This window comes from Vulpes vulpes, chromosome 9, assembly GCF_048418805.1.
Source record: "Vulpes vulpes isolate BD-2025 chromosome 9, VulVul3, whole genome shotgun sequence".
Lineage (NCBI taxonomy): Eukaryota > Metazoa > Chordata > Mammalia > Carnivora > Canidae > Vulpes > Vulpes vulpes.
Window position 1 is genome coordinate 33,597,998 of NC_132788.1, and position 27,311 is coordinate 33,625,308.

The 27,311-nt window shown below is 44.8% G+C and overlaps 2 protein-coding genes, 1 long non-coding RNA gene and 1 other non-coding gene across 5 annotated transcripts; 1 reads left to right on the forward strand and 3 right to left on the reverse strand.

Annotated features, from left to right (window-relative positions):
* Window positions 1–301: 301 nt before the first annotated feature.
* LOC112918552 (uncharacterized) lies at window positions 302–7,139 on the reverse strand. Its single transcript, XR_011994582.1, has 4 exons — window positions 6,569–7,139; window positions 5,462–5,582; window positions 5,022–5,374; window positions 302–4,959 (listed from the first exon to the last, which is right to left on the reverse strand). It is a non-coding gene; the product is annotated as an uncharacterized lncRNA (long non-coding RNA).
* On the reverse strand, window positions 6,996–7,067 carry TRNAE-UUC (transfer RNA glutamic acid (anticodon UUC)). Its single transcript has one exon. It is a non-coding gene; the product is annotated as a tRNA-Glu (tRNA).
* Window positions 7,140–8,007: 868 nt separating the features above from the next.
* VMA22 (vacuolar ATPase assembly factor VMA22) lies at window positions 8,008–12,670 on the reverse strand. 2 transcript variants are annotated; one of them, XM_025996612.2, is made up of 5 exons: window positions 11,994–12,670; window positions 11,820–11,923; window positions 11,650–11,732; window positions 10,894–11,025; window positions 8,008–8,945 (listed from the first exon to the last, which is right to left on the reverse strand). In XM_025996612.2, the coding sequence occupies exons 1-5, from the start codon at window positions 12,102–12,104 to the stop codon at window positions 8,833–8,835; spliced, it is 543 nt and encodes a 180-aa protein (XP_025852397.1). In that variant the 5' UTR covers window positions 12,105–12,670; the 3' UTR covers window positions 8,008–8,832. The 2 variants fall into 2 exon arrangements, with proteins under 2 accessions (XP_025852397.1, XP_025852396.1); XM_025996611.2 differs by having other exon boundaries at window positions 10,894–11,040; window positions 11,994–12,126.
* An 87-nt stretch (window positions 12,671–12,757) lies between these two features.
* Window positions 12,758–16,716, forward strand: IMP4 (IMP U3 small nucleolar ribonucleoprotein 4). The gene is made up of 9 exons (XM_025996610.2): window positions 12,758–12,899; window positions 12,994–13,102; window positions 14,767–14,850; window positions 15,546–15,655; window positions 15,731–15,863; window positions 15,950–16,104; window positions 16,187–16,281; window positions 16,390–16,463; window positions 16,550–16,716. The coding sequence occupies exons 1-9, from the start codon at window positions 12,897–12,899 to the stop codon at window positions 16,660–16,662; spliced, it is 876 nt and encodes a 291-aa protein (XP_025852395.1). The 5' UTR covers window positions 12,758–12,896; the 3' UTR covers window positions 16,663–16,716.
* Window positions 16,717–27,311: the final 10,595 nt, after the last annotated feature.

Consider the following 27,311-nt stretch of genomic DNA (forward strand, 5'->3'; position numbering starts at 1 on the left):
AAAGCTGAAATTAGGCAGGGACTCAGGCAGGGGGCAGCAGATGCCTCCAAATTGATTATAGACACATTTCTGAGATTAAAATAAATCAGCTAATTGGTTCTTGTGAAAAAAAAAAAAAAAAGAACCTATATTGTTGAGGCACAAAAGCCAATCAGTGCCCCTTTTGTTGTTGTTGTTTTTTAAATATAAATTCTTTAAGTAAATTTTCCACTTACAATTAAGTCAAATTAAATTTATACACTTTATTTACTTTTTATTTTTTACCCTGTATTTACATTTCTTTGGGTGGTTTTTTCCCCCCTTTTTCCTTTTTTGGTTTGTTTGTTCATCTTAGTCTTTTAGCTGCCTGAATGCACAATTTATAGTTTCTATCTGTGACTAATAACACTATGTGTGTTCTAAGTGGTTACAGCAAAAGCAGAGGAAAGGGAGGAGCCCCTAATAGGTGGCTCTTTCTCCTTCCAAGCCTTCCAAATCCACCTCCCAAAGATAGGGGTTTGCACTTAAAGAGCTATAATAGCCTGTTCTCGGGACAGTGTAATTGTCTTGAAGTACCAATTTTTTTTCCACTATCTTTTTTGGGTAAAGTCTTTAAAAATGACTTATATGTATAGGCAGGTAAAAATTTTAGTTTTTGTTTTAGTCTCCTGTGTGTCCCAAACCATTTTGACCTTTGAATACTTAACAGGTAAACTCTTGTGGTCCAGTGGTCCTGTCTGTAGGCAGTGGCCTCCCTCTCTGTGATGTCTCAATTGACCTCTGAGGGTCCACATGGACTTCCATGAGAGCAACAGTGGCCTTATCAGTATTTTGAAGACCCAGGTTTTGAGCATAAGGCCCTTGGTGTACTGGTAAGCAGCAGCACTCAGAAGGGTCCATGAGTTTTACATTCCTAAAACAATGGCATGACTTCCTCAGGGGTCTTAGATAGGGTAAGGATAGTGCCCCCAATCTTTCCCTTTTCATTAAGCTTTGCGCTACTGGTTTCCATCCATGTGGTCTCCCCTACCCAACTAAGTCAGGAAGTTAGACAAACAGCAGCATAACAATTATGCCCTTTACCACAGGACCACATGACATGTGGGTGCCATGATCACTAGGATGCCCTCACATTGACTCTATAAATGATTTGAGACAGAGTAGTCTCCTACTGTAGTGTGGAATAGGCCAAATAAATTGACTGTTATAGGATAAAATGACTTCATTGGCCTCACCATTTGCTGACCAGTAGGCTGCTCAGACCATCTCCTGCCACTTGGATGAGGTCACACCTAACTCTCTTCAGAGGAGCCTCTTAACAATGAGAAGTAGCTGATTAATTTGAGCTGCCTCCAACTTCTCTGTCCTGGACACTTAACACCTTGACTCAGAGAGAATATAAGGGAGGACTGTTCACAAATTTCACAACTTGTGGAGTAGATTCACAGCAACATCTGGTAGAGGAAACAAAAAGCAGCTATGGCCCACAGCACCAACATGCTAGCCAGTGGCATGCCTGCCCAGGTAGCTACTGCTATCTGCAAGAGCATGTAAGTCAAGAAAAGTCTAGTGTCATGTCATTTGGTCTGGAACCAAGCCATCCTGCTTTGCTGGGCCAATTGTTTTGGTAGGTTTTATTTATTTATTATTATTACTACTACTACGACAACTATTACTACTACTACTACTACTACTACTACTACTACTACTACTATTTAGGCATGGTAAGGCCAATAGATCAGAAAACAACTGCCACTGAAAAGATGGTTTATTTTACTCAAGGTTCCCAAGAGAAGGGGTACACATCATGTGGGGGAAAGAGGGTGGCAGTGGGGGACAAAGAATGACCAAGGGTGAGATCAAGAGGCAGAGAGAGTGAAGAGGAACCTGTACACAAAAGACTTTATGAGGATTTCCTGGGGAATGAATGGATTAGTCGGGGTAACCAGGGTTAGGATTGGCTAGTTTGAATAATTTCAGCAGGCTCAGGGGCATAGGGGCTTCCCCTGGGTGTCTGATACCTGGCCCTGGAGAGAATAGGATAGGGATACAATAGCCCATTAGTGTGAGAGCCTGATAAAGGAAGTGGTTGGGGTGTGGATTTAATTAGCTACTTAGAAGGGAAATTGGCCTCCAGCCAGAGCTCAAAGCTGAATCAAGATAGCATTTATAAGAACTATAAGAATCCACTAGTCTTGTAATTTGTTCCAACATGTGCTCAGTAGTGAGGTGAACAGTGTCTTCTCCCAAATTCTTGTCCACCTGCAACATCAGTGTATGATCTTATTTGGAAATAGGATCTTTGAAGATGAAAATAAGCTAAAATGATGTTATATTGGATTAGAATAGGCCCTATATCCAATCACTGTTGTCCTTACAGGAAGAGAAGAGACGCAGAGGGAAAAGGCCATATAAGATGCCTTCAGAGGAAGGGTGGCCCTAGCAACAGCATAATTTTAGACTTCTGGCCTCAGAACTAAGAGATAATAAATTACCAAGTTTGTGGTAATTTATAATGGCAGCCCTAGGAAACTCATGTAGATTCTGATACCATGAAGTAGGGGGTTCCTGTAACAATTGCTTAAGAATGTAGAATGTGGCTTGGGAATTGGGTAAGAAATAGAGGCTGGAAGAATTTTGAAGCACAAGACAGAAGAAGCCTGGAATGCCTTGAAGAGATGTTCAATGGAAATACATATGGACATTAAAGGTTATTCTGGCCAGAGCTAAAATATAAGTAAGGAGCATAGTAAAGAATGCTTCTATCCTCTTAGAGAATATAAATATTGACGTGAACAGAACATTAGTAGAAATAGGAAAGTTAAACGTGTTTCTGGAAAGAATTTAGAAGAAAATGAGGAACATGTTTTGGACACTGAAGAAAAGCAATCCATTTTTCAAAGTGGTAGAGAACTTGGCTGAATTGTATTCTACTGTTTGACAGAAAGTAGAACTTAGAAGCAATGAACTTGGATATTTAGCTGAAGAAATTTCTAAGTAAGTGTTGAAGGCACAGACTGATTCTCCTTGATGCTTATAGTAAAAAGCAAAAGAAGTAAATTAAGAAAAGGACAGTTAAACAAAAAGGAGCCAGCTCTTGATGATTTGGGTGGTTCTCAGGCTATTAAGATTACAAAGGATTCAAATATTAAGAAATTCACTGTTGGAAAGTGTGCTCTGAAAAAAAGGGTCAAGGGTGTGGCTGGACAATCTTTCGCTAAAGAGACTGGGTTTGTGACTCATGGTTCCAACTGGACATCTCAGCAGAAACAAGAATAGAGATGAGGTTATCCAGGAAATATCTGTGGAGGACTGTCTTGTCTGAGGGCTGAAACCCCAAGAACCGCACAGGCTGACAAGGGTTCTGAGAACGTTATACCAGGAAAACTACTGGCAACCTAAGATCATCCAACAGAGATGGAAAGCCCCACTTCCAAAGCCCCACATATAGGATATGGGCTGATAGAGGTTCTCAATTACAGACATGCTTTATCCTCCAACTTTTAAATTTTTGTTGAAAGGTAGATGTGATGTAACAGGTAAAAGGAATTGAGTTAAATAGACTTTTAGTGTGAGATTTATATTTATCTGGCTAGGAATCAGTCTGTGCTTATTGTTTGCTGTAGCTGTTGGTGTCAGAGGCTAAAATTTCCTCCAGTGTTTTTATTTTCTTAAATTCAATTTGCCAACATATTTCATAACACCCAGTGTTTATCACATCTCCTGCCCTCCCTAATGCCTGTCACCCAGTTACCCTATCCCCCCACTCCCATCTCCCATTCAGCAACCCTCCATTTGTTTTTCCAGAGTCAAGAGCCTCTCATGGTTTGTCTTCCTCTCTGATTTTTCCCCATTCAGTTTCCCCTCCTTCCCTTATGGTCCCTTTCACTATTTCTTATATTCCACATATGAGTGAAACCATATGATGATTGTCTTTCTCCAATCACCTTATTTCACTTAGCATAATACCCTTACTTTAGTCTCCTCTGTTGTGTTTGGGTTTCCCATCAGATTTCTTCTTACATAGGTTCCGACCCTTACAGTTCTTTCAGTTGTATTATTATATATCATAACAAGAACCTTAGTGATGTGGTGATAACACATGGCGGGAAGGGAAGTATAATGTACAGTTTTTTACTGAGCTTCCGCCCTCAGGCTGTAACCTTCATAAGTGCTTCTTAGCTTTTTATTCTCCCTTATGTGACATAGAAGGCTAGAGGGGGTTAGGATCATTTCTCTTTCTCTAGGTTGGGTGGGCTCTAGTAAAATAGTTTCCCTGAGGATAGGCCTTTGGTTTGTTTGTTTGTTTTGTTTTGTTTTATTTGTTTGTTTTAGGATAGGCCTTTGTTGAGGATAACTGGGTGCTCTGGCATATTTCAAAGTGGTTACTTTCCCCTCTCTTGCCAGAAGCAGCAGGGGATTCTGCTCATCTGGACCCTAACAACTTGGTAGGGTTTCTGGAGGTAAAGCCCACAAGAATATGAGGGCATTAAGGAGGGCACATGATGTGATAAGCACTGAGTGTTATACACAACCAATAAATTGTGGAAAATTACATCTGAAAATAATGATATATTATATGTTGGCTGATTGAATTTAAATTAAAAAAAGAATGTGAGGGTTGTCAATGCAATATGAGTACAACTTAGAAACTCTAAAAGAAATTTTTATTCAAGCCCATTAGGACAGCTGCCTGGGAAACATACTCTTCACAGAGAAGATAATGCTCCAGACAATGAACACTTTGTACAGGATTATAGTTTTACATCTTGTAAAAGGTCAAGAGATTACAGATTAACATATAGGCAGGAATCACAAGTTTTAATGTTAAGAAATGCAAGGAGCAGGTGTAGTCAACACCTTAAGGACATGATGGTTTACCTTTACATGGTTTCATTTACAAAGCAGATGCATGACGTATGCTTGGAGGGCTATAAATCAGGCTTTTGGTTTAAGCAAAGTTTATATAGTCATGCTGACCTAGAAAGAAACCTAATAAATCAGGCTTTTGGTTTAAGCAAAGTTTATATAGTCATGCTGACCTAGAAAGAAACCTAAAATGGCTTCCCCTTTGGAAAAATTAAAGATGTTACTGTAGATAGAAATCTCTTCTTTTGCCTTTGATCAATGTCATACTCGAGGCCTTTATTCTTTCACAAAATCTGTACTTGCTCTGGTTGGGGCCTCTTCATTTCCTTCATTTATAAATAAGAATGTCCCAGCTCCTCTGGTGAATCTGCCTTTTTCTCTCTGTCCTGGCTGAGGAGCTGAGTGCAGAAGTGAGGTTGTGCTGACCACCCTGAAGCTCAGGTAGAAAACCTTTGCCTTTGTCATCTCTGAAGAATTTCTTCCAGTTTTCCTGAGGGTTCTGAGTCTGATGGCCATTGATCCATGCCTAGATTTCAAACAGAGTTGGAAACTTTTTTGTCAAAATCTTATGTTTCTTTTTATCAGTTTTAATTTGCGGAAAACTGGCATTTACCTGATTGGCTATTTCTAGTCTGCTTGCAGATGTGTGAGTTGGGTCTGAACTTGCCCAGGGCAGGTCATGGGCTCCATGCTGAGGAGGGCAACAGCCACCATCCCTTTCCCACACTGAAAAACTTGAAAATTATATCAATAATTCTCTACATCAGAGCCCAGTTATATTTGCTTCATACCCAACAAAACTGTGGAGAACTAAAAGTGCATTGCACAAAATCTTTATAGCATTCTTGTGTTTCACCTATTTCATATTGACGTGACTAGATTAGTATTTTCTAGAAAATGATTGTGTTAACAATTTAGTGAGCTGCTGTTAAAACTGCTCTGCTAATAAATTGATGCCGCTTGGCTATTTTTGTCTGAATTAAGCCACCATGATGGTTAACTGTCTAGGACTCTTGTTCTGCAAAAGAGCAATAAATATTTAATGTGTCAAAATAAAATAAAAATAGAATAAGCCTCCCTTATATAACAGGCCTTTAGAGAGTTTTTCTCTCATCAGGGTCAATTAGCCCTCAAGTTTTCCTACCAGTTCCTGGCTCCAGCAGCAGCTTCTGAGCCTTATACTATGACTTTGTGCTCATTCTTCTTCCCAATTTTCAAGGCAGCTATTCATCCTGTGACTTCAATTTTCCAATGGATCTAAGAAGAGTTGTTAAATTTTAGTTTATTCAGCTTTTTTTGTCTTGTGAGGACCAAAGTGATGACTTCTGAGCTCCACTGTATCCTATTTTAACCTATATACTTAATATGATTTCAGAAATAAATTCTTCCCCCTCCAAATGTATGAATGAATAAATGAGTGTAGTGATCCACTTCTGAATGGAGGACCGCAGCCCTGGGTTGAGTAAATGAACCTGATAAAGCGGGTGGAACACTGACGAAGGCACTTAGTGACTCCGGTTTGTAGGTTTGTCTCTCCTTTGACTGCAAGTGTGCAAGTGTTGAGGGGGACTCTTTAAAAGTTCAACTAACAGGGCAAGCCACATTGCTTAGGAACCCCAACCACTGGACTAGAAGGCAAACAAAGCAGCCGCAAGGCCAGGAAAAATTAAATTGCCAGAGACTTCTTCCAGCGGGCCTCTCCAGTCCATTCGTGACTTACCTTCTGCCCTCCAGAGACGGCTGCGCTTGCTGCAGCCCAGCTTTGGACCCGCTCCAGCAGGAGCTGCAAGGGTCGTGACTCCAGCTGACCTTCCTTCCTCCCTAGCAGGCTCCCCCCAGGGGTGTGTGGAAGCTGCCGGGCAGCGGTCACCCTCCGCTGAGATCGACAATGAATTTTGAATATCTTAAATATTATTCAATATTTAAATATAACGGTATCTTCTATAATGAGTTACTGACAGAGAAACCAGTTAATGATGTGATGGAAAATTAAAACTTTGTTCAAAACACAGGGTGATCGGTCCTAGAGTTTTCCGGGCCCTGATTTCTCTAAGGTTACATAGAGAGAAACGTCCAATTTGACCTGACGCACTCCAGTGGCGAAAATACAAAATTCTGCCTAAGTAGAAAACAAAAAGGTACTCCCATTCCCATACCGGGAGTCGAACCCGGGCCGCCTGGGTGAAAACCAGGAATCCTAACCGCTAGACCATATGGGAGGCGCTACGTGCACGGCTTTCATTTTGCACATATCACTTACTTCAGCGTGCCACCCCCGCCTCCACAGAGCAGCAGCGGCCGCCGAGGACCGCGGGGCTCGCCCCGCCCCGGAACATCTGACTGCGGCTGCGCGAGCCCTTCGCGAGGCCTCGCTCCCTGCCGGGGCCTGGGCCGGCACATCCGGGTCTCCGTTGGGGGCGGGAACTCCTGCGCCCGGAAATCCCCCCGTAGGACGGTCGCGGGGGGGCTGCCTGCGGGGTGTTGGCGGGAACTGCCGGCTCGCGTACCCAAAGGCCAACTTCAGTGAAAGGAGGGCTACTGCATCGACACCAACTGACATCTAAAATAAAGGATCCCGCCTGGAACCGGAGTTCCACGTGAATATCTTTTCTGTGAAAAACAAAAACGAATTGTTTTCTTTTACTTATTTTGGCTTCAAAATCTCACTGGTTGACACCCGGTTGGTAGCAGGATTGTGTTCTCAAATTCAACCTCTGTGGGAGGGGATATGCTTTTTTCTCCAGTTTCGTTTTGAAAAGTGCTTCCATTAGGTTTTTCACTGACAGCTCAAGCTGAAGGCTCCCCCCATCCGGTCATAAATCTGAACGACTGCGATGCGAGTGCAGAAGCTCCGCATTAACGGAGAGTAAAAGGAGGGGCGGTCCTGGGATTACCATGGTCTCCAACAAGCGGTGAGTCTGTAGCCGGGCGGCACTTTAGACTCAGATGCAGGATTCACCCCAGACCCTAAATGAAACCATAGAAGTTCTATGGAAAATACTGGAGAATTCCTTTATCACATCATTTACCACCCTAAATCCAGAAATTATAAAACGGCTGATAAATTCAACTCTTAAAGTCAATTAAGGAAATTAACTTAAAAAAAAGTTGAGTGATAGTTACTATAGCTTTCACCTTATTCATTAAGCTATTCAATTATTTTGAGTAATGTAATGTGCTTTATTTTACAATGAAGATTTCAAAAACAAAACACCAGAAGCAAAGTTATAAGAGAAACGGGGAAAAATATTTACACTTCATATTATGAACAAAGAAGTAATTGTCCCCAAACATAAAGATTACCTTCTACAAACTGCTAAAAATACGAACAACCCAGTAAGAAAATGAAGACACAGTTCCCGTCACAGGAAATACATCTAGCCCTTCAAAACTTAAAAGCAGTTTGGTCTTGCTCCTACAGAGATAATGAAAGAGTACTTAGAGTTCCCTTTTTCATTTTCTGGCCTAAAACCTGTCAAGGACTACCTTATCTACTCAGGTGTTCATGTTTTTTATTGACATGGAATCATACTGTCTTGATTTATTAGCCATATTTGTTTTTTCCTACATCAAAATGAGTTTTGAGAATCTAGTGAAACTGAAGCATCTATTTCTTGTCCTTCTCTACCACTAATTATGCAGTATTTCATTCTGTAAAGAAACCACAGCTGATACATCTATGAGGCTGTTCTGGTTGTTTATAAACTAACCTAACAGCTTTGCCCCTGCCCCACATGAATGTGTCCTAGGAGAATACAAACTTAGAAGTAGTTTCACGGTAGTGACTTTCAAGAGTATTCAGTTGGTCTCTTCAAAGTTTCATACCTAACAAAGCTAGAAACATGCAAACCAGAGAAATTTTAAGGAGTAGGAACTTGTTGAGGTGGGAATAGGAGCAGGGGCAATCTGTGAAGCAAGGAGTCCTGAGATAAGGCAGCCACACCAAAGAACAGCTGTGCTCACGACCCTGCCTCTGGTCACAAGTCAGGCAGATTCTGGCTCCAGATGCTTGAGTTTCTCCTGGAGCCCCCGGAGCTGGCTTCGACCCCAGTCGATGCGGATCTGAAGGCTGGCCATGTCTGCAGCCAGCTGCAGGCCTAGAAGAAGAGATAAGACTGTCACCATGGTATCTTCAATGTGACACATGACTCAGGGGGCTCTGAACATTCCCAGGGACTGGAAAGCCCCCAGAACTCTCTGGCCTCCACAGTATTCCTAAAATATTCCAGGAAGAGCCTTGCATTGGCTACTTCAGAATCTCACTAGACCCCACACCCTCACCTCCTTCAGATCTTTACAAAAATGTCACCTCTGCAATAGACTTCCTTTACTCCCTTATATTACCCACCAGGAACTAACACTGATCATATTACTCACAGATCATAACACTACTGCATGCCCTCATTTCCTTCCTTCATTTTAATAGTCCTTCTTTTTTCCTGCCTTCTCTTTCTACACGTTTTCTCTGCCCTCAAGAGTGCTCCACATTCTGGATCCCCATCTAGGTGGCTTTTGCCTGATGCTTCTTTTTTTCTTTTAAAGATTTATTTATTTATTTGAGACAGAGAGAGAGACAGAGGGAGAAGCAGGCTCCATGCAGGAAGCCCCATGCGGGACTCGATCCTAGGTCTCCGGGACCACGCCCTGGACTGAAGGCGGCACCAAACCGCTGAGCCACGAGGTCTACCCTGATGCTTCTGCTATTAAGTCATTTGGGCCCTCCATGCCCAATCCACTTGCCCATCCAGTCTTCAGCCTACCTGCCTGCCAGGAGGGCTGGCCACACATCTGCTCACCTCCTTCACTTTCTCCTCTTGGATCTCTCACCCTTTGAGTGTTGCTCCTGTCTCACTGCTACTTCTCAGTTTCCTCCAGTGGTTTCTCCCCTTCTTCCTCCTACCTTCTGTCCACACTCTGAGGCCCTCTGCTGATCTCTGCTTTAATGCTGTATCTGTGCCAGCAACTTGGAAATTTAAACACCAATGTTAGGCAGTGGGCTCCCCAAATCTCTCTTTCCAGCCCAGGTCTCTTCCAAACTTGGATGCTTGTGTCCTGACACCCGATCAGAGTCCCCACCACACAGCCTAGGAACATACTCTTGCCCAACTCCTGACTTACCCTTGGCTGTAGCTGTGCAGCCCTCTCACACCAGGTGAGAGCAGCTTCACTCTCCCAGGTGTTCCTGTTGGAATCTGTGGGCTTATCCTTCACTCTTCTCCTTCCCTTACTCTCAAAATGATCTGTCAGCAAATCTTGTCGCTTGTACTCTCAAAACATGCAGGTTCTTATCAGTGACCCTCTCCTTCACTGCCTCTACCTGCATTGCAAGCTTGGCTGGTCTCTGGCACCTGCTTCGTCCCTCTGTTCTTGCCAGTCTTCTATCACTCTGTGGGTCCAACTGTGCCTCACTCTCTTCAGAGCAATCCGTGACTCCCCAAAGTCTTCATCAGGACCTACACCTAAAATCACCTGGGCCCAGCCCCTCTGATCTCACTCCTTCCAGTCCCTGATGCATAAGTGGCACTCCAGCCCACTTGGCCTCCTCTCTGCCATCCTGAACATGATTTCATCTCAAAGCTTTTGCCCTGGCTGGTCCCTCTGCCTATAGCACAGATCCTCCAGATCACCTCCATCTCTTCAGAGAGGCCTTTCCAGACTACCTTCCATAAAATAGTTACCCTCCCCACTCTTGTCTCACTCCATCCACCATACCCTATCTTATTTTTTTCATAACAATTCTTACTACCTGGTATTATATAAAGAGCCTATTTAGTTATTTGCATGTTCTCGCTCTCCCTTCAATCTACGAGGGCTGTTTATTGTTTCCTGCTGTATCCCCAGCACCTAGCATGAGCCTGGAACACTGCCAACAGCCAGTAAATGCTTTTTTGAAAAAACAAAAAATAAAACAAAACAAAACAAAAAACAGCAGCTGTGCAACAAAAGCCTGCTAAGGAGAAAACCTAGAAAACCCTTTGCAGATTAACCCCAGCCAGGCATGGCGTCAGTGCTCAAGTGCTTCCAGTAGATAGAGCATCCACTCACCCTCTCGGAAGCTGGCTTGGGCATGCCGCAGACTGTGAGGAACCAGGATTCCAAACCAATTCAGAGGGTCCCGGGGGGCTGGGGAGGACTCCGGCTCTGGGGTTTTGGTGAGACCCTTGCGCCTGCGCAAAGCTGGAGAAAGACAGACTGGAGGTTGGGGTACATTACTTGTACCTTGTCTCCTCTGTGACAATGTTGAACTTGATTTGAGCTCATGATCCTGACAAACACCGATGGCTGGAAAAATGCCTCCAACCATTTATGTTCCAGAGAACATCTTACCACAAAGAACAACCCTTCCCTTTGTGATTCAGATGAGGCCCTGACCACTCTTTCCCATGACTCTCAAGATCAGCAGATGACCCCTTGTTTAGCTGTGATAGTGCCAACACACTGACTTTCCCCATTTTGCCTGAACATGCTGAAGGTCGGACAGATCCTCCAACTCCCCATTCATCTCATAAGTGATTGAAATTATAAGTTTCTCCTCTGAAACCAGTTAGACATATAAACATTTTCTGTTCAACTGAATGAAACTTGCCCTGATTGCAAAACTATCCCAACTGTAAGGTACCTCAGCTATAACTTGTCTATTTCTCCCTACAGAAGAAAACAGCCTGCCAAGACACTGTGATCCTCCAATCCAGGCCGCCCTCTCTATCGCAACACCCTTAATAAACTCACCTCCTCTATTATCCTGTACATTTTGTATTCCACACTGGGAGAGCGCCCTGACGGGAAGAAAGAGGGACTCACCTGCCTCACGGGGTCCCAGCTCCTCTGGAGTCTGGGCGCTGGCTCTCATCACCCAGAACTTCTGGAGTCCGTCCTGGGCCTCGCTGAAGAACAAGAAGGCAGTATGGATATTTGGAGGCCCCAGCCTGGACCCTGCCCACCCACCGGCTCCAGCAAGCATGGCTCTTCACCTGGTGTAGACGCAGACCTGTGGCTCCATGTGGGAGGCATACTGCAGAGGACCTACAGACTTGGCGCCCATGGCATAGCGAGCTTTGGAGAGGGAGAGCCAGCCCTGGGGTAAGAGAGGGTGGTGAGACTCGGTTTCCCCCCGCACGCACGCCCACCCCTCTCCAAGGTCCCACCTCCTCCACCCGGGCGTTCAGCGCCGCCCGCTTCGCCTCCAGTTCTTCCAGGTCCCGGAGCAGTTGCAGAAGCAGCGAGTCCAGCTCCGAGCGGAGGTCCGGCGCAGCCATGGCCCAGCGGACAGAGGCCTGGAACCGGCGTCCTCACAGGTCGCCCAATCGCCGCTCGTCCCACGGCCCGGCAACCAATAGACCCACCTGCAGGGGCGTGCCCAGCCGAGGGGGGGCGGGGGCGAGTTAGCCACCGTGTAGAGGCCACCAGGTCCCCGCCTTTAAAGGCAAGCGCTCTCAGAACAGCCCTACAGAATGGACTAGTCGCTCCGGAGCGGGACAGCCAGGCAAACAGTCGGCTAGAGCTGCGGGTGGTTCCGAGGTGCTTCTGGAAGAGGCCGCACGAGAATAAGGCTAGAGCTGTGGTGATGGAAGACGCACAGCCGTATGGCCGCCATCAAGTCACTTTTGATTTTAAGGGAGAAGAGGCTTTAATTCCAGGAGCCGGTAGGCGAACCTCCAGACAACCGCTGTGCTGCTTTTCCAGTTGCTGGATCATTTCGAACAACCAATTATGATTACTTTAGCGGTTCATAATCTTAACATTGAGCATCGCGCACAACAGTGACAAGTCAGGAGACACGCAGCGACATCTGACTCCCTGCTCTCCTAGCCGACGTGATAACGTCTTGATGCCCTTATTGGCGCATGTAGGGAGCATGCGCTTCCGGACTGGCCAATCGCCTTGCGACTACCCACCCACGCCCCGCCATCTTAACGTCGGGCACTGCTACGGGAGCCAAGCGTGGTGAAGCGTCGAGCGACCTTGTTGGTTGAGGGCAGACGTGAGGGTGGCGTGGCTCCTGCGGCCGCGGCAGAGTCTCCCGGACCCACGTGGAAGCCGCGCTCGGGATGGTAGGGGGGATGCTGGAGGCTGGGGGTGGTTCCTGGGCCGGGGGCGCGTGGGCGTGCGGCGAGGACAAGGCTGAGCGACCCCGCTGTCCCGCAGCTACGCCGCGAGGCCCGCCTGCGCCGCGAGTACCTGTACCGCAGGGCCCAGGAGGAGTCGCAGCGAGCGGTCCAGGAGCGGAAGGACAAGGTTCGGCGCGCGCTGCAAGGTACGCGGCCCGGTGGCTTCACCTGCGCGGGCGGCCGGCCGGCCTCGGCACCTGCCGGAGCCCCGCAGAGTGACAGGCGGGGCGGGCGGGACGCGGGTGCCGGCGTTTCTTAGCGTTAGTGTGGCTGCGCAGCGCTTCGGGTACTTCCTGGCCGTTTCCTTGCCTGTTGGGTCCTCCTGTTGGTTTGCAAACGGTCCTTCCGAGATGCAATAAATCACGCATCATCTATGCTGCAGTGTCCAGATTTTACAGTTTTCCCATTTTGTTTACACTGTGTTTGGTTCATCCCAGATTTTAAGTTTTTACGTCATCCTATCCTTTCACCCCCGTACCCTCTTGCGCTGTTTTTCTTTTTCCCACCTTCTTGGGTACAAGAAGTACAATATCTTACCGTCTTTTGGCGTTATTATGATTCCATTGCATTTTAAAAATGTTAAACCGTAGGGAACTTAGTTTTATTCGAGTTGTGAATTAGGATCTACCTTCGCACTATTTTCTCCATTTTCTTGTTATACTGATGAAGAGGGTTAGGCATGCCTGAATGGAAATGTTGTATTTATCCCTGTCTCTTGCCTCTTGTGTGGGCGGAGCTTGTTTCCTATCTGGATGGTACATCAGCTTAATACCTTTGATTATTTTAAATTCACTTCGATTTTCTGTGTTTTAGACATACAGAGTACTTGTATATGTTTGTATGTTTAGATGAAGCGTTGTTAGACACCTGTGACCTATCTGCCCACATTAGAAATGAAAAATGCTTAATATATTGAAATTCAGGAGTATTTTCCCCAACTCAGAATAGCCACAGTATTGAATACTGTGAATATTTCATTGAATGAAATAAACCATTTCATTGCTTTTCTTTATGCTTATGTCGTACTTGTTTGTATTCTTAAATGAAATGGGTCGGTTTTTAGTTTTAAACTTACTTATTAAGTTGTATGTATTCTTTCCCAGCTTTAGGTTTTCATTTAGCGTTGCTTTTAAGACCCAATGAGTATGGTGGGGGCTCCCATTTCCCTGTGCTTGGTGCTGACCTTATTTTTAGTTTGGGGTAGTTAGAAACAGCATTGCTGCTATGAACATTCTCTTCCATGTGCAAGAATTTCTCCGGGGCGTATTGGAAAGAAAAGCTGTGTCCAAGGGCATGTTCATATTCAGCTCTGTGCTCCAAAGTAGGCATACCCACAGCCAGCCCTTCTTTTACCAAGTCCAGCTGTAGTTCACAGAGGAAACCTCTCACCCGGAGCATTAAGATGAGCAGTTTTGTTGTCAGAAGGTTTCAGGGTTTCTGGTCCACCCTCATACAGAAAGAGCCCTCTGTGTGTATTCTTTTAAAAATTAGCTTGTTAATTTTTTTCTAATTACAAAAACAATTATATACTTGCAATTAAATATTTTAGAAAGTCCTCAAACCATGAGACTCAGGAACCATAGAACATGAGGTCTCCTGTAACCATTGTTGACAGGTTGGCATATAGACAAAAATAGTTTTGCTTTTCTCTTCCCCCTGCCAAAAATATGTATCACTTTTCTGCACAGAGAGGAGTGAAAAGGTTACTTTTTAATTAAGTCTGTAAGTTTTTATAAGCCACAGTGTTGTATAAACTGAGGGCTTGGTGGGTGCATGTGTCTAACTCAGCCCTTCTATGTTCCCCTTGCAGAGAACCGCCTGATTCCCACCGAGTTACGCAGGGAGGCTCTGGCCTTACAGGGTTCCCTGGAGTTTGATGATGCCGGCGGGGAAGGTAAATGTTCCTGCCAGCTTCTCCCCACTGCACTTGAGCCTGCTGGCTTCCATGCATTCCTCAGACACCTTGAAGGAAAGGCTGTGCAACTCATCGTGAAGATTTTTCCCGGGTGCCCTCATGGCTCTCCACAGATGGCACCTCAGGAAAGTTCTTACTCAGTGTTCCCAGTTTCATTTCTATAACACATACACTATTATCCTGCTTACTCTGTTTTGTCTGTTAATTGTTCCCCTACTAGAATGTGAACTCTACCAAGGCGACACAGGGTCCATTTTGTTTACTGCAATGTCCTCAGCTCCCAGCACTTCATTAACACCCAAATGTTTCATTGCATTATTCAACAAATATTATAGGTATCACAGACATTATACACTTTTGTTATGAGGGAAAGGAGTTAACAAACTCCTTTGGCCTTAACAGAATCTGGACTTGCACTTCAATGGTAGCCATTAACCCTGTGTGATAAATATAGTTAAAATGAACTAAAATCAAATTTAAAAATTCAGTTCCTCAGTCATACTTGTATTTGTAACCAGTGGGGCTGGGGATTCACCCTCTTGCCCAGTGCAGGTGAGGAGCATTTTCATCATCAAAGGTATTGTCAGTGCTGCTCTAGACAGAGTCAGCCACCTTCAAGTTAGCATTTTATTTCTCAAGACAATGTCACGTTCCTGCCCCTCATGCTCTGACAGGTGTGACCGACCACACAGATGATGAATATCGATGGGCGGGAGTTGAGGATCCTAAGATCATGATCACTACCTCCCGAGACCCCAGTTCCCGCCTCAAGATGTTTGCAAAGGTACCAGTAGGGAGTGAGTGGGAGTTGCTAAGGCACCAGTGGCCCCAGTCCTAATTGGAGTACATTCATATACAGGAGTTGAAGTTGGTGTTCCCAGGTGCCCAACGCATGAACCGTGGCCGGCATGAGGTAGGGGCACTGGTGCGAGCCTGCAAAGCCAATGGTGTCACTGACCTACTGGTTGTCCATGAGCATCGAGGCACACCTGGTAAGACTGTGGATGGGAAGAGGGTCTGCTGGGGTGGTTGTCTGAGAGCAGATAAGGTTTCTGATGACCCAATCTGGCCCCACCAGTGGGGTTCATTGTCAGCCACCTGCCCTTCGGCCCCACTGCTTACTTCACCCTGTGCAATGTGGTCATGCGGCATGACATCCCTGACCTGGGCACCATGTCAGAGGCCAAGCCTCACCTCATCATGCATGGCTTCTCCTCTCGCCTAGGCAAGCGGGTGAGTCTGGGTTCACGGGATGAGGCCTGGAGGCAGGGAGTTCCAGGCTGGGCATTTGCCACTCTCCTTCTCTCTGACCCAGGTCTCTGACATACTCCGTTACCTGTTTCCTGTGCCCAAAGATGACAGCCACCGGGTCATAACTTTCGCGAACCAAGATGACTATATCTCCTTCCGGTAGGTCCATGGGCTAGTTACAGAATGGTGTCCTGACTGCTGTTTATTACTGACCTACATCCACTCTCTGCCCCCACCTCATCCCTGCTCTGCCTCCCATTGCCCTAGGCACCACGTGTATAAGAAGACCAACCATCGCAGTGTGGAGCTGACTGAGGTTGGACCTCGCTTTGAACTAAAGTGTGAGTTTGGGGCTTTATTCCACTTCTGGTGGTGGTAGGGTGCTGGCAGTTTAGGTAACAATGTTTCCATCTCCACCCCCCCGCAGTGTATATGATCCGCCTGGGCACGCTGGAACAGGAGGCCACAGCAGATGTGGAGTGGCGCTGGCATCCGTACACCAACACTGCACGCAAGAGAGTCTTTCTGAGTGCTGAATGAACCCACCCCCCAGGAGGTGGGGAGGGGTCGGAATAAAGTCCATGTGCCACACCACCCTGTTTGCCTCTGTGTGGTCAGGACAAGCCCACTGTCATGCTGAGTGTGAGGGACAGTTTCCATGGGTCTTCTTAGGTGGGGAGTTGACAGCTCAGGAACATTCTCAGGTCTGCCATTGATATTGTGTCTAGGACAGGCAGGCCAAACCTGCTGGCTGGCCCCTTAGCCTTAGGGAAGGTTTGAGAGATTTGGTGTTGCTGTCACTCAGTGGTCAGGGGCTGTGAGAGTTCATGTCAGACTGGGAAGATTGGGCTCTGGTATATACCCAAGGACCCTGGTTTTACCCAGAACATGTGGCAGGACGCTATAGGATGCCTGCAAGTTGATGTGGAGGGGAGTGATGACATTAAGAAAGAAACCCATCGGGATCCCTGGGTGGCGCAGCGGTTTGGCGCCTGCCTTTGGCCCAGGGCGCGATCCTGGAGACCCGGGATCGAATCCCACGTCGGGCTGCCGGTGCATGGAGCCTGCTTCTCCCTCTGCCTGTGTCTCTGCCTCTCTCTATCTCTCTGTGACTATCATAAATAAATAAAAATTAAAAACAAAATATTTAAAAAAAAAAAAGAAAGAAACCCATCACACCACATGGGGCAGGCCTATGAAGACACAATTCAGGCAAGGGGATGAAGGTGGGGAGCCCCTGCAGATGTCTGAGAGCTACGGGATGGCATGAAGCATCAGGGCCCCCCTGGATAGCCTGTGTAATGACCCTGAAGTGGACGTGTTCATAAGAGTTCCAGGAGCAAGAGTGGCCCAGTGAAAGGGAAGTCTTGGGGGAGAACAGGCAATGGAACCTCATGGGATGTCTGTGACTTCTGGCCCCACGCATGTGAATCCAGGGCCTTCCAGGGCCTCTTCCACTTGCCATAGCCTCAGTTCACAAATGAAGGCTATACCACTAAAATTTTTGTGTAAGTTATGAAAATACAAAAGTACATACAGAGTAGAGTAGTATGATGTTTTATGTTAGTTTTCTGGTACTGCCATAACAAATTGCCACAAACTGGGTGGCTTAAAAACAGATTTATTCTCTCACAATTCTGGAGGCCAGAAGTCAGATCAAGGTGTTAGCTCCATTTCCAACCCCTCCTCCATTACTTGCCTCTTCCAGCTTCTGGTGGTTACTGGCATTCCTTAGTATTTTTTGGCATGTAGTTGCATAGTTGTGGTTTCTGCCTTTGTCTTCACATGAGCATCTTCTGTAAAGTTTCCTTGGTGTGTCTCTTATAAGGACACTTGTCATTAGATTTACAGCCCATGAGAAGATCAAGGATGACTTCTTCATTTAAAGATTCTGAACTTAATCACTTGTCTGCAAAGACTTTTTTCCCCAGACAGGATCAGCTCCAGAAATTAGGCTGTGGCCATATCTCTTGGGGCCACCATTCATCTGACTCTGTGTCCTTATCCCTTACATTCAATAGGTATGGGGCTCCTGCCCTTCCTTAACTGTATCCCCAGAACCTTTTGCAGACATCGCAGGCATGAGGATGCTGTTCCCCTCATCCTCTTACTCTTAGCGTCCTTCCAGCTCAGTGCGCCATGAGGCCTGGGGCACAGAGCATGTCCTTAGTCACTGGTGTTTTTTTGTTTTGTTTTTTTTTTAATAACAGCAGCCTCAGAGCAGGCCTTTATGCTGATAGCTGATAGGCCAGCTCGCAGCCAAGGACAAGCAGAAAATAAGACGCAAACTATTATTCACTTCATTGCAGCTTCCATTGGTAAAGGATCCTTTGAGTGTAATTCTTCAAGTTCCTCAGACAACCCAACACTCTTGAGGTCACCCGTAGTGGAAGGCTTTGTGAAGGACCATGGAATTTGGCTTATCAGCTGTGTTTAGCTATTGGGCATGAATGGTATCTAATGTCAAGTGATACTGGGGGAAACAGGACTCTTATACTGCTGGTAGAGGAACCTATGGGGAAAGGCTTTTCAGATGGCAGTTGGGTAGGGTTTCTTAGCATATAGAATGTTCAGCTTCTTGACTCACCACACTAGTGGTCACTGATCTGCAGACAACAGCTCAGGCACAGCTTTGCCTGGATGTTTGAGCAGGGGAGTTTGTAAAATAAGTCAATAAAATAGCAGTAATTGAGGCAAGAAATAATTTGTGGGAAATGTCCACAGATAATATCTTGAGGACTCACAGGGAGCCTTGGATTTGAGGTGTGGTATAGTGCTTCAAGGGATATTTGTGCATGTTTTATTTTTTTAAGGAAGAAATCAGTTAATACTTGTAGAGTTTTGAAATGTGAAAGATGAGGGAGGAGACAGAAATGGGTGTGGGCTTTGGTGGGTACCATTTGGAGCATCTTGTCAGGCCAGAGAGCAGTGGCCCAGAGAGAGTAGAGGGCTCTTGTGCTCAGGAAAAGCCCTGTGTTGTGGCTGCAAGTGATTTTCATGTTCTAGTATTCTTAGTGTTTAGAAATATTAACATGTGGGGAATCCAAGTTAAGAGCATGAGAGAACTGTGCCCTATTTTTGCAACCTTTATATGACATTTCAAAATAAACATTTTAGAAGTTTTAAAGGAATTATTGATAATCTTTTGGGGTAACATTGTAACATTAGAGTTCCTTTAGAAAATGTTCTCAGTTTTTAGACATGGTGAAGTATTTAGGGGTGAAATATCAGCCTGATACTTGCTTGAAAATGCTTTAGCACGGGCGAAAAAGCTGAAGCAAAATACTAATTGTCATATTTAAGTGATTCAGACAAAGGATGTGTTGTATTTTCTACTTTGACATGTCTTAAATATTTCACAGTAAAGGATTAAAAGGAAAATAATTACAAATGCCTTCTGTTATTAAAGTAGTTCTCATATTTTTGTTTTAAGTTGTTAAAGATCATCAAGTAAAAAGATTGAGGTGTGAAAATAAAAGGGAACCTCCTTTTCGATAAAGGTGGAAAGCCAGCAGGGAGTGCTCTCATGCCCTACCACTCCTAATTGCAGACCCAGAAACCTTATTCCCTGCTACTTCAGCTGCTACTTTGCTATTCCAGCAGAAGAAAGAAAGGTTTTCTACTTCTCTGGCAACAGCCCGGTCAGGTCAGTGAAAGACAGTCACAACTCAGCCAATGAAAAGCCACCATACTTTGAACTCCCCAGTTTATTCTAATGAACTTTTTGTTTATCACAGCCCTCCTATCGCTCACTTTATTTTGTAAAAAAGCATTCCTCTCTTGTTTTCTGGACTTGCCTATGGTTTTACCTTATCATGCTTGTCTTGGATTGTAATTCTCTGCTATTCCCAAATCCACTTTTTTGCTGGTAAAACAAATGCCAGTTTTATTTTTAAAGTTAACAAAGAAGACATGCCAACCATTAACGGTGGTTGAAAGCCATTGAGTTGGGGCTGAGGGGTGGTGGTGAAGAAGAGGAAAAGAGAATGTTCAGGTACAAAAAAGAAGTGAAAAGTCAAGCACAATATGAAAAGTACATTTTGGGCATTGATCCAATAAGCTGGCTGCAGTGGAATATCTTGCCCGTTATCCTTATTCTTTCCTTAGGGTACATTCCTAGAAGTGGACTTTCTAGGAATATACTCCTGATCCAAGGAGATGTGCAAGTCTAAGCCTTCTGATATTTACTATCAGAAAGTTTATAGCTGGGGACCATTTTTATCAGATTGGAATTCCTACTTTGATCCAGTAGCCAGATCTAGGAATGTGCCCAATGTACATACCATGTACACAGTGGTCCCCATGCAAGGATCTATACCATTGTAACATTGTAGCAGCAAAAGCAGAGAAACAGCCTGAAGGTCCATCATTAGCGCTGAAGTTACATAAATTAGGATGCATCTGTTGAGTGGAACACTGCAGCCACTGAAGAGCACCTCAAGATAAAGTGATAAAAGCATGGTGAAATGCCATATGTGATATGCTACCAGTGTGCAGAAGGAAGGGGAAGGGCCCCGATCTGGTGTATGAACTGTATTATCTATCTCCAGGAGTATAAACATTCAACTGGTCCTTTGCAGGAGGGAACAGTGCAGTGGGGATCCAGGAAGAAGGGAGAATTTAGTGCTACTGTGCATAGACATTTCATTTACTTGTTGATCTCACTTTTGTGAGCTACCTTCTGGATTCTCTGCCCAGTTTTTCTGGAACGCAAGGGAGATACTTTGATTTTGTCTGGTTGGCGTTAAAGAGTTTAAAGATGTAGCAGATACTGCAATAACGATATTTCTTTAAATTACAAAAAGTAACACACCCTCATGTTTAAAAAACAAGTGCATGCTGGGGATTTACCCCAAAGATACAGATGCAATGAAATGCCAGGCCACCTGCACCCCGATGTTTATAGCAGCAATGTCCACAACAGTCAAACTGTGGAAGGAGCCTCGGTGTCCATTGAAAGATGAATGGATAAAGATGTGGTCTATGTACACAATGGAATATTCCTCACAATAGAAACGACACACACCATTTGCTTCGATGTGGATGGAACTGGAGGGTATTATGCTGAGTGAATTAAGTCAATCAGAGAAGGACAAACATTATATGGTCTCATTCATTTGGGGAATATAAAAAATAGTGAAAGGGAATAAAGGGGAAAGGAGAAAAAATGAGTGGGAAATATCAGAAAGGGAGACAGAACATGAGCGACTCCTAACTTTGGGAAACGAACTAGGGGTGGGGGAAGGGGAGGTGGGCGGGGGGTGGGGGTGACTGGGTGATGGGCACTGAGGGGGGGCACTTGATGGGATGAGCACCGGGTGTTATTCTATATGTTGGCAAATTGAACACCAATAAAAAATAAATTTATATTTATATAATAAAATAATAATAAATAAAAAAACAAGTGCACAGTGAAAAATAAACCACCTTCCTTCCTGTGCCCCCAACAATCCTGCCATACTCTCCAGAAGCTATGGACTGTTGACTTAAAAAAGGTGGCTCAGTGGTTTAGTGCTGCCTTCAGCCCAGAGGCTGCTTCTCCCTCTGCCTGTGTCTCTGCCTCTCTCTCTCTCTCTCTCTCTCTCTCTCTGTCTCTCATGAATAAATAAAAATTAAATAAAATCTTAAAAAAAAAATATGGCCAGACGTTTTCTCTTCATGGTATTTTTTTAAAGGTGACCCTCTTTTTTTTATTTAAGATTTTATTTATTAATGAGAGAGAGAGGCAGAGACAGGCAGAGGTAGCAGGCTCCAGGCAGGGAGCCTGACATGGGACTCGATCCTGGGTCTCCAGGATCACGCCCTGGGCTGAAGGCGGTGCTAAACTGTTGAGCCACCCAGGCTGTCCCATGGTATTTTTTTAACTCAAAAATCATGCTGTGTACACCATTCTGAAACTTCTTGTCTTTCCCTTTAATGATCTCTTTCAGAGATACCTCTAGGTTATCAAGGATATCCAGTACATGTAGATCCACCTCCTATTTAATGGCTGCACATTCAAGGTGCTTTCTATTTTTACTACCAGAAACCTTGCTTCAAAAACATAATTGAATGTAACTCTGTATACTTATTTGAGTATATATGATGAATAACTTCCTATGAGTGGAATTTTGTCTTTAAAATGATCATTGATGCTGCTCAGTTGTCCTCCCAAGAGGCTGTCCCTGCCACTGTCAATAGATCTGAGTGCCTGTTTCTGTGTCCTTGCTGGCACTGGGTACTATGAGACTTTTCATCTTGGCCAAGCTCTAGATGCAAAATGGTTCCCTAACTGAATTTGTATTTCTTTAATTATGATGGAGGTTATGCATCTTTTCAAATACTATTGGCCATTTATTTGTATGTGTTTGTATTTTCTGACCTATTTGCTCTCTTTATAGAACTGGTTGTTCACCTCTATATTGATGGATTTAAATATTTTAATTGTGCAAAATTTCAAACATACAAGAGCAGAGAGGACCATACAGTAAGTCCATGAGCCCATCTCAGTATTGACCAGTCTGGTTTCCTTCATAGCCCCACCTACTCCCTATATCCATTCACTTGTTCATTTTGAAGCAAATCCTTGACATCCTGTCATTTCACCCATTAATATTTCTGTACATATCTCTAAAAGATAAGGACTCAACAAGAAAACATTACTATTATCACACCTAAGGGACCAATTATTCCAAAATATTCCATATTTTAAATATGTTGTTTCAAATATACAGTTAGTGTTGAGTTTTCCCTGAGGATCCAAATTAGGTCCATTCATTGCGAATGAGTGAAAAGTCACTTACTCTTTTTAAATGGCTTTATTGAGATATAATTCACATATCACACAGTTCACTCATTTATGTCCCACAATAAAAAAATATATTCAATTAAACCTTTTTGTCTTCACGGGATTGTGTAACCATCACTACAATCTAATTTTAGAACATTTTTGTCCTCCTAAAAGACACATCATACCCATTAGCTGTCACTCCCCATTTCCCTCCCAACATCCCTCTGTCCTCAGGCCCTTGCAACCACTAATCTACTTTTGGTCCATAGACTTGCCTATTCTGGACATTTCATATGCATGGTATCATACAATCTGTGGTGTGTCTGTGACTGCCTTCTTTCACTCAGTGGTATGTTTTCGAAGCTTATCCCTGTCATAGCAAGCACCAGTCCTTCATTACTTTTTGCTGCTGGGTAATTGTCCATCGTATGGATATGCCACATTCTATTTACCCATTTATCACTTTCTGAAACTTGAGTTGTTTCTACTTTGGGGCTATTAAGAATAATACTCCCATAAGCATTTGTGTATACATCCTAAGTCTCTTTTAACCTATAGAATTCTCTCTCTTTAAATTTTTTTCCTTGTAATTTACTCAATTAGGAAACTGGTTTGTCTTACAGTGTTTCCACAGTCTGGATGTCTCTCATCTTGTCCCTCTTGTGTCATTTGACATTTTTCTGTGCCCTTCTATTTCCTCAAAATTAATATTTAGATCTAAGGGCTCAACCAGGTACAGATTTAAATTTTGTTGGGAAGAATATTTGGTGGAGTTTTGTTCTTTTACCAGGAGGATGATAATATATGGGTGTCTTTTTTTTTTTTTTTTGATGATCGCAGACATTAATATCATTGTTTAGCTCTATTAATTTAATAACAGTTTGGAACTTGGTGCCTATTTTTCAAGAAATTAATATGAGATCTTTTTTGCATTACAGTTTCAAATTTATTTTTCTTGGTATATAGGAAAGTGATTTGTGTATGTATATGTGTGATGTGTGGGTATTATATTTCAGCTGGATACCTTATTAAATTTTCTTATAAGCCTTTATGGTTTTTCATAAGATTTTCTAGAACTTTCTAGCTGATTATGCCATATGCCAGTTATAGTATTTTTGACAGACCCTTCTCTTTTTCTCCTTGCCACAGTGCATCAGCTAGGACTTTAGAACACCGAGCTGCAGTTGCAGCAGCATGAGATGCTTCCTGCCCTTGCTCTTGGTCTCATTATAGGAATCCTTCCAGAGATGTTAATACTTACCCAGGCATAGATGTGCACTAACTTCTCTCTGGTTTTATAGAGTGGCAGCTGATGGAGAAGATCCATACTTCCCTTTGGTTGTGATGCCATGGGCTCTGCATTCAGTACCCACAGAAGAACCCTTAGTTATGCAGGATTCCAGCCAGACTAAGTTTAAAAGAATGTGGCTAGTTGGTCTTTTCCAAATAAGAGGGGAGGGGGTGGTGCTGAGCTAAAGTTGGTTGGGAAAGCTGCAAGCCAAGGATGTAGGGTGACCTGACCAGAAGCCCCAGAATGTTACCAGCATCACTGTCAGAGCATTCCTATGCCTAGAGCTTGTAGGAGTTGGAGCTGTTGGCACAGAGAGCCCAAGGCTGAGTTTATTTCTTCCAAAGACATGTTAATAGCATGTGGAGTTCACCCCAAGCAAAGAAGATACCTAGGATCTGCCCTGGAAGAAGTGGGGCCAGTCTGGGGAAAGTGCCCTCCCAAACGCAGTTAGCTGCAGGAGCTGCCCCTATTGGGAACAATGTTACACCACACCACAGGTGTGGGTGGGCCAACAGGTCGGCCCACCCAGCCTGTGGGGTCTTAACTGGAGCAGCGGGAGAATTTTTTCAAATATCTTCCCCCCACCCCCCCGTTTTTGTTCTATAAAAAAGGAAGCCAGAGCAGAACTGTATGGTATAGTACTATCAATAGCCTCACAGTATCTCCCAACAAGCTCCCTGGATTAAGGTGGTATCTACTGTTTTTCCATTGTAAAGTTGCAGTTTTTCTCTTTGCAACATCAGCTCAGCCTGAGTTCCTCAGGATTAAGAAAGTTTACCCAAGCACCTTCCAGCACCCAGGCCACTTGGTTCTGTTGAGTGAGCGCTCTGAGCTGGCAAACAGGCAGACTGGAATGTGTGCATCAGGGTACTTAGGACCTCTGGGGGCAGTGCCGTCTGCTCCCACTTCACAGGACTGCCGCCACTAAGGGGCCATTAGCACCAAATCCCACTGTATGAACACAGCATGCAATTCTCTGGGAGAAGGGAGAGGTGGGACAGGCCTGGGCTACTAGAGGCACTCCCACCGGTCTTCCCATCCTCCACAGGACCCTACTGGGTGGAGTAGATTGCTAGCCAGGAGTATCTGGGTATCTGGAGAGACATAGAGGAATAGTCAGTAGGGCAGGCAGATTAAACAATCAGAGTGGGGCATGGAGTTAGGGTGAACATGCAACCAAAAAGACAGTCATTCCAGCCTCAGCCACTCTGTTCATAAGCTGTAAGATTTTGAACCAGATCCCCAAACAGACCGACACACAGACCCCTGGCTAGACAGACTTCTCGATGGACAAAATCCCAGAGAGACAAACAGACTCCAGAGGGACAGACAGCCAAACAAATGGACAGATTCTCGAACAAATGGGAAGATGTCCATCCAGGAATCCAGAAAGACCTGTGATCAGACACATGGACACCCCCTGGTGCCCGACAATTAGGTGACCCTAGCCAACCAAAAGACAAAATCCCTCAAGGTAGACCACTCCACCCCTCGAATAGACAGACATTACTCCAGCAGAGATATACCCCACCTACACAGTCAACTAGCCAGCCATACCACCGCTTGACAGTAATGCTTCTGACAGTAAGAGAGACCCCAGCCTATGAGAAAGCTAGGCCCTCAGCAAGATAAACATGCCCCCCAAAAGCCAGGTGGACAGATAGATACATCCCCCCCACTGGATATACAGACCCTCAGTCACTAGCCAGAAGATCCCCAACTGGCCAGACCCCAACTTCTGGGTCAGCATTTCTGCCCCCCAGTCACCACCCATAGATGATATGGGTGGCCCAATGACCCTTCAATGGTGCATCTGCTCTCCAGGTACCACGAGTGTCCAGTGACCTTTAACCTCCAGTGACATCCACTAACCAGAGTCTACACAAACTGTTTCACAATCCCATAGTGACTCTTCTTCATTTACTCTGGTATCCACTAGTCCCTAATGACTGCCATTAGTACCCATGAGTACTCAAGGACTAGAGGGTCCATGATTCCTCCCCTGAACATCCATATCTTCTCAAAAGTTTCGTGATACTTCTGTATCCCACCTCCCTGAGTCTCCAAAAACCCATTACCATCCACAAAATCTCAATGATTTCACTGAGTTATGCTATTGTGCCCTGAGTAGGAACCCTGAATTCCTATCACCCCAAATCACAATAGCCCTTAGCTACTTTCACTGTCCCTCACTGACCTCCAATGGCTGCCATTCATATCTGATAACAGTTGCCCATGAACATCCAAAGAACTCTCACTGACCTCCAATGAATTTACTATACACATCTATCCTCAGTGATCACTTGACCATCTTTGAGCCCTTAGAGATGAAACTAATAAATACTGATTCCACCTAACCCCTCAATAAATGAAACATCCCCACTGATCATCCACTTTGACTTCTGTTACTTAAACCTGGGTCAGCAAACCACAGCATCAGGCCACACATACACACACAGACACACACACACACACGCACGCACACGAACGTTTTGTGACATGAAAATTACACGAAATTAAAATTTCAGTGTCCACAAATAGTTTTATTGGAATGTAGTCGCACTTATTTCTTTACATGTTGCCTATGGCTGCTTTCACACTGCCATGGAGTTAAGCAGCTGGGACAGAGACCAGAAACAGCAAAGCCAAAGACCAAAGCCTTTTTGAAGAAAAGGCTTTCCCCATCCCTATCTTGACACTCTGATAATCCCCTCATGAATTAAATACACAACCAGTGACTCCGTTGACTCCTCAATTAGGTATGGGACACTGCGCCCCGTGGGTTAATCTTGGACACCTATACAGTCTCAAAGTGGACTGCACAGTCACCCCCTCCAGTGACACCCCCAGAAGAGTGGGACCCCTACGCTCCTCTGTCTTCTCCAGCCTCCCCTTAGCGCCCCAGGAAACTTGGTCCACAGGTGTCCTCTGGCCTTTTCCCGCCCATTTTCTGAAGGCGAGGGTGTGGAGACAGAAAATAGAAGTTCTTTGAAAGCGTCGAGAACATCTTTCCCCCTGGAGCCCACTTCTATGGCCCCGATTCTGTTTTCTGGCAGGTTTAGGCGGGTTGAGAACCTTAAGGTAAGACAGGATCCTGGTGCCCCCAGCTCCTCTTAGCACAACCCAGAA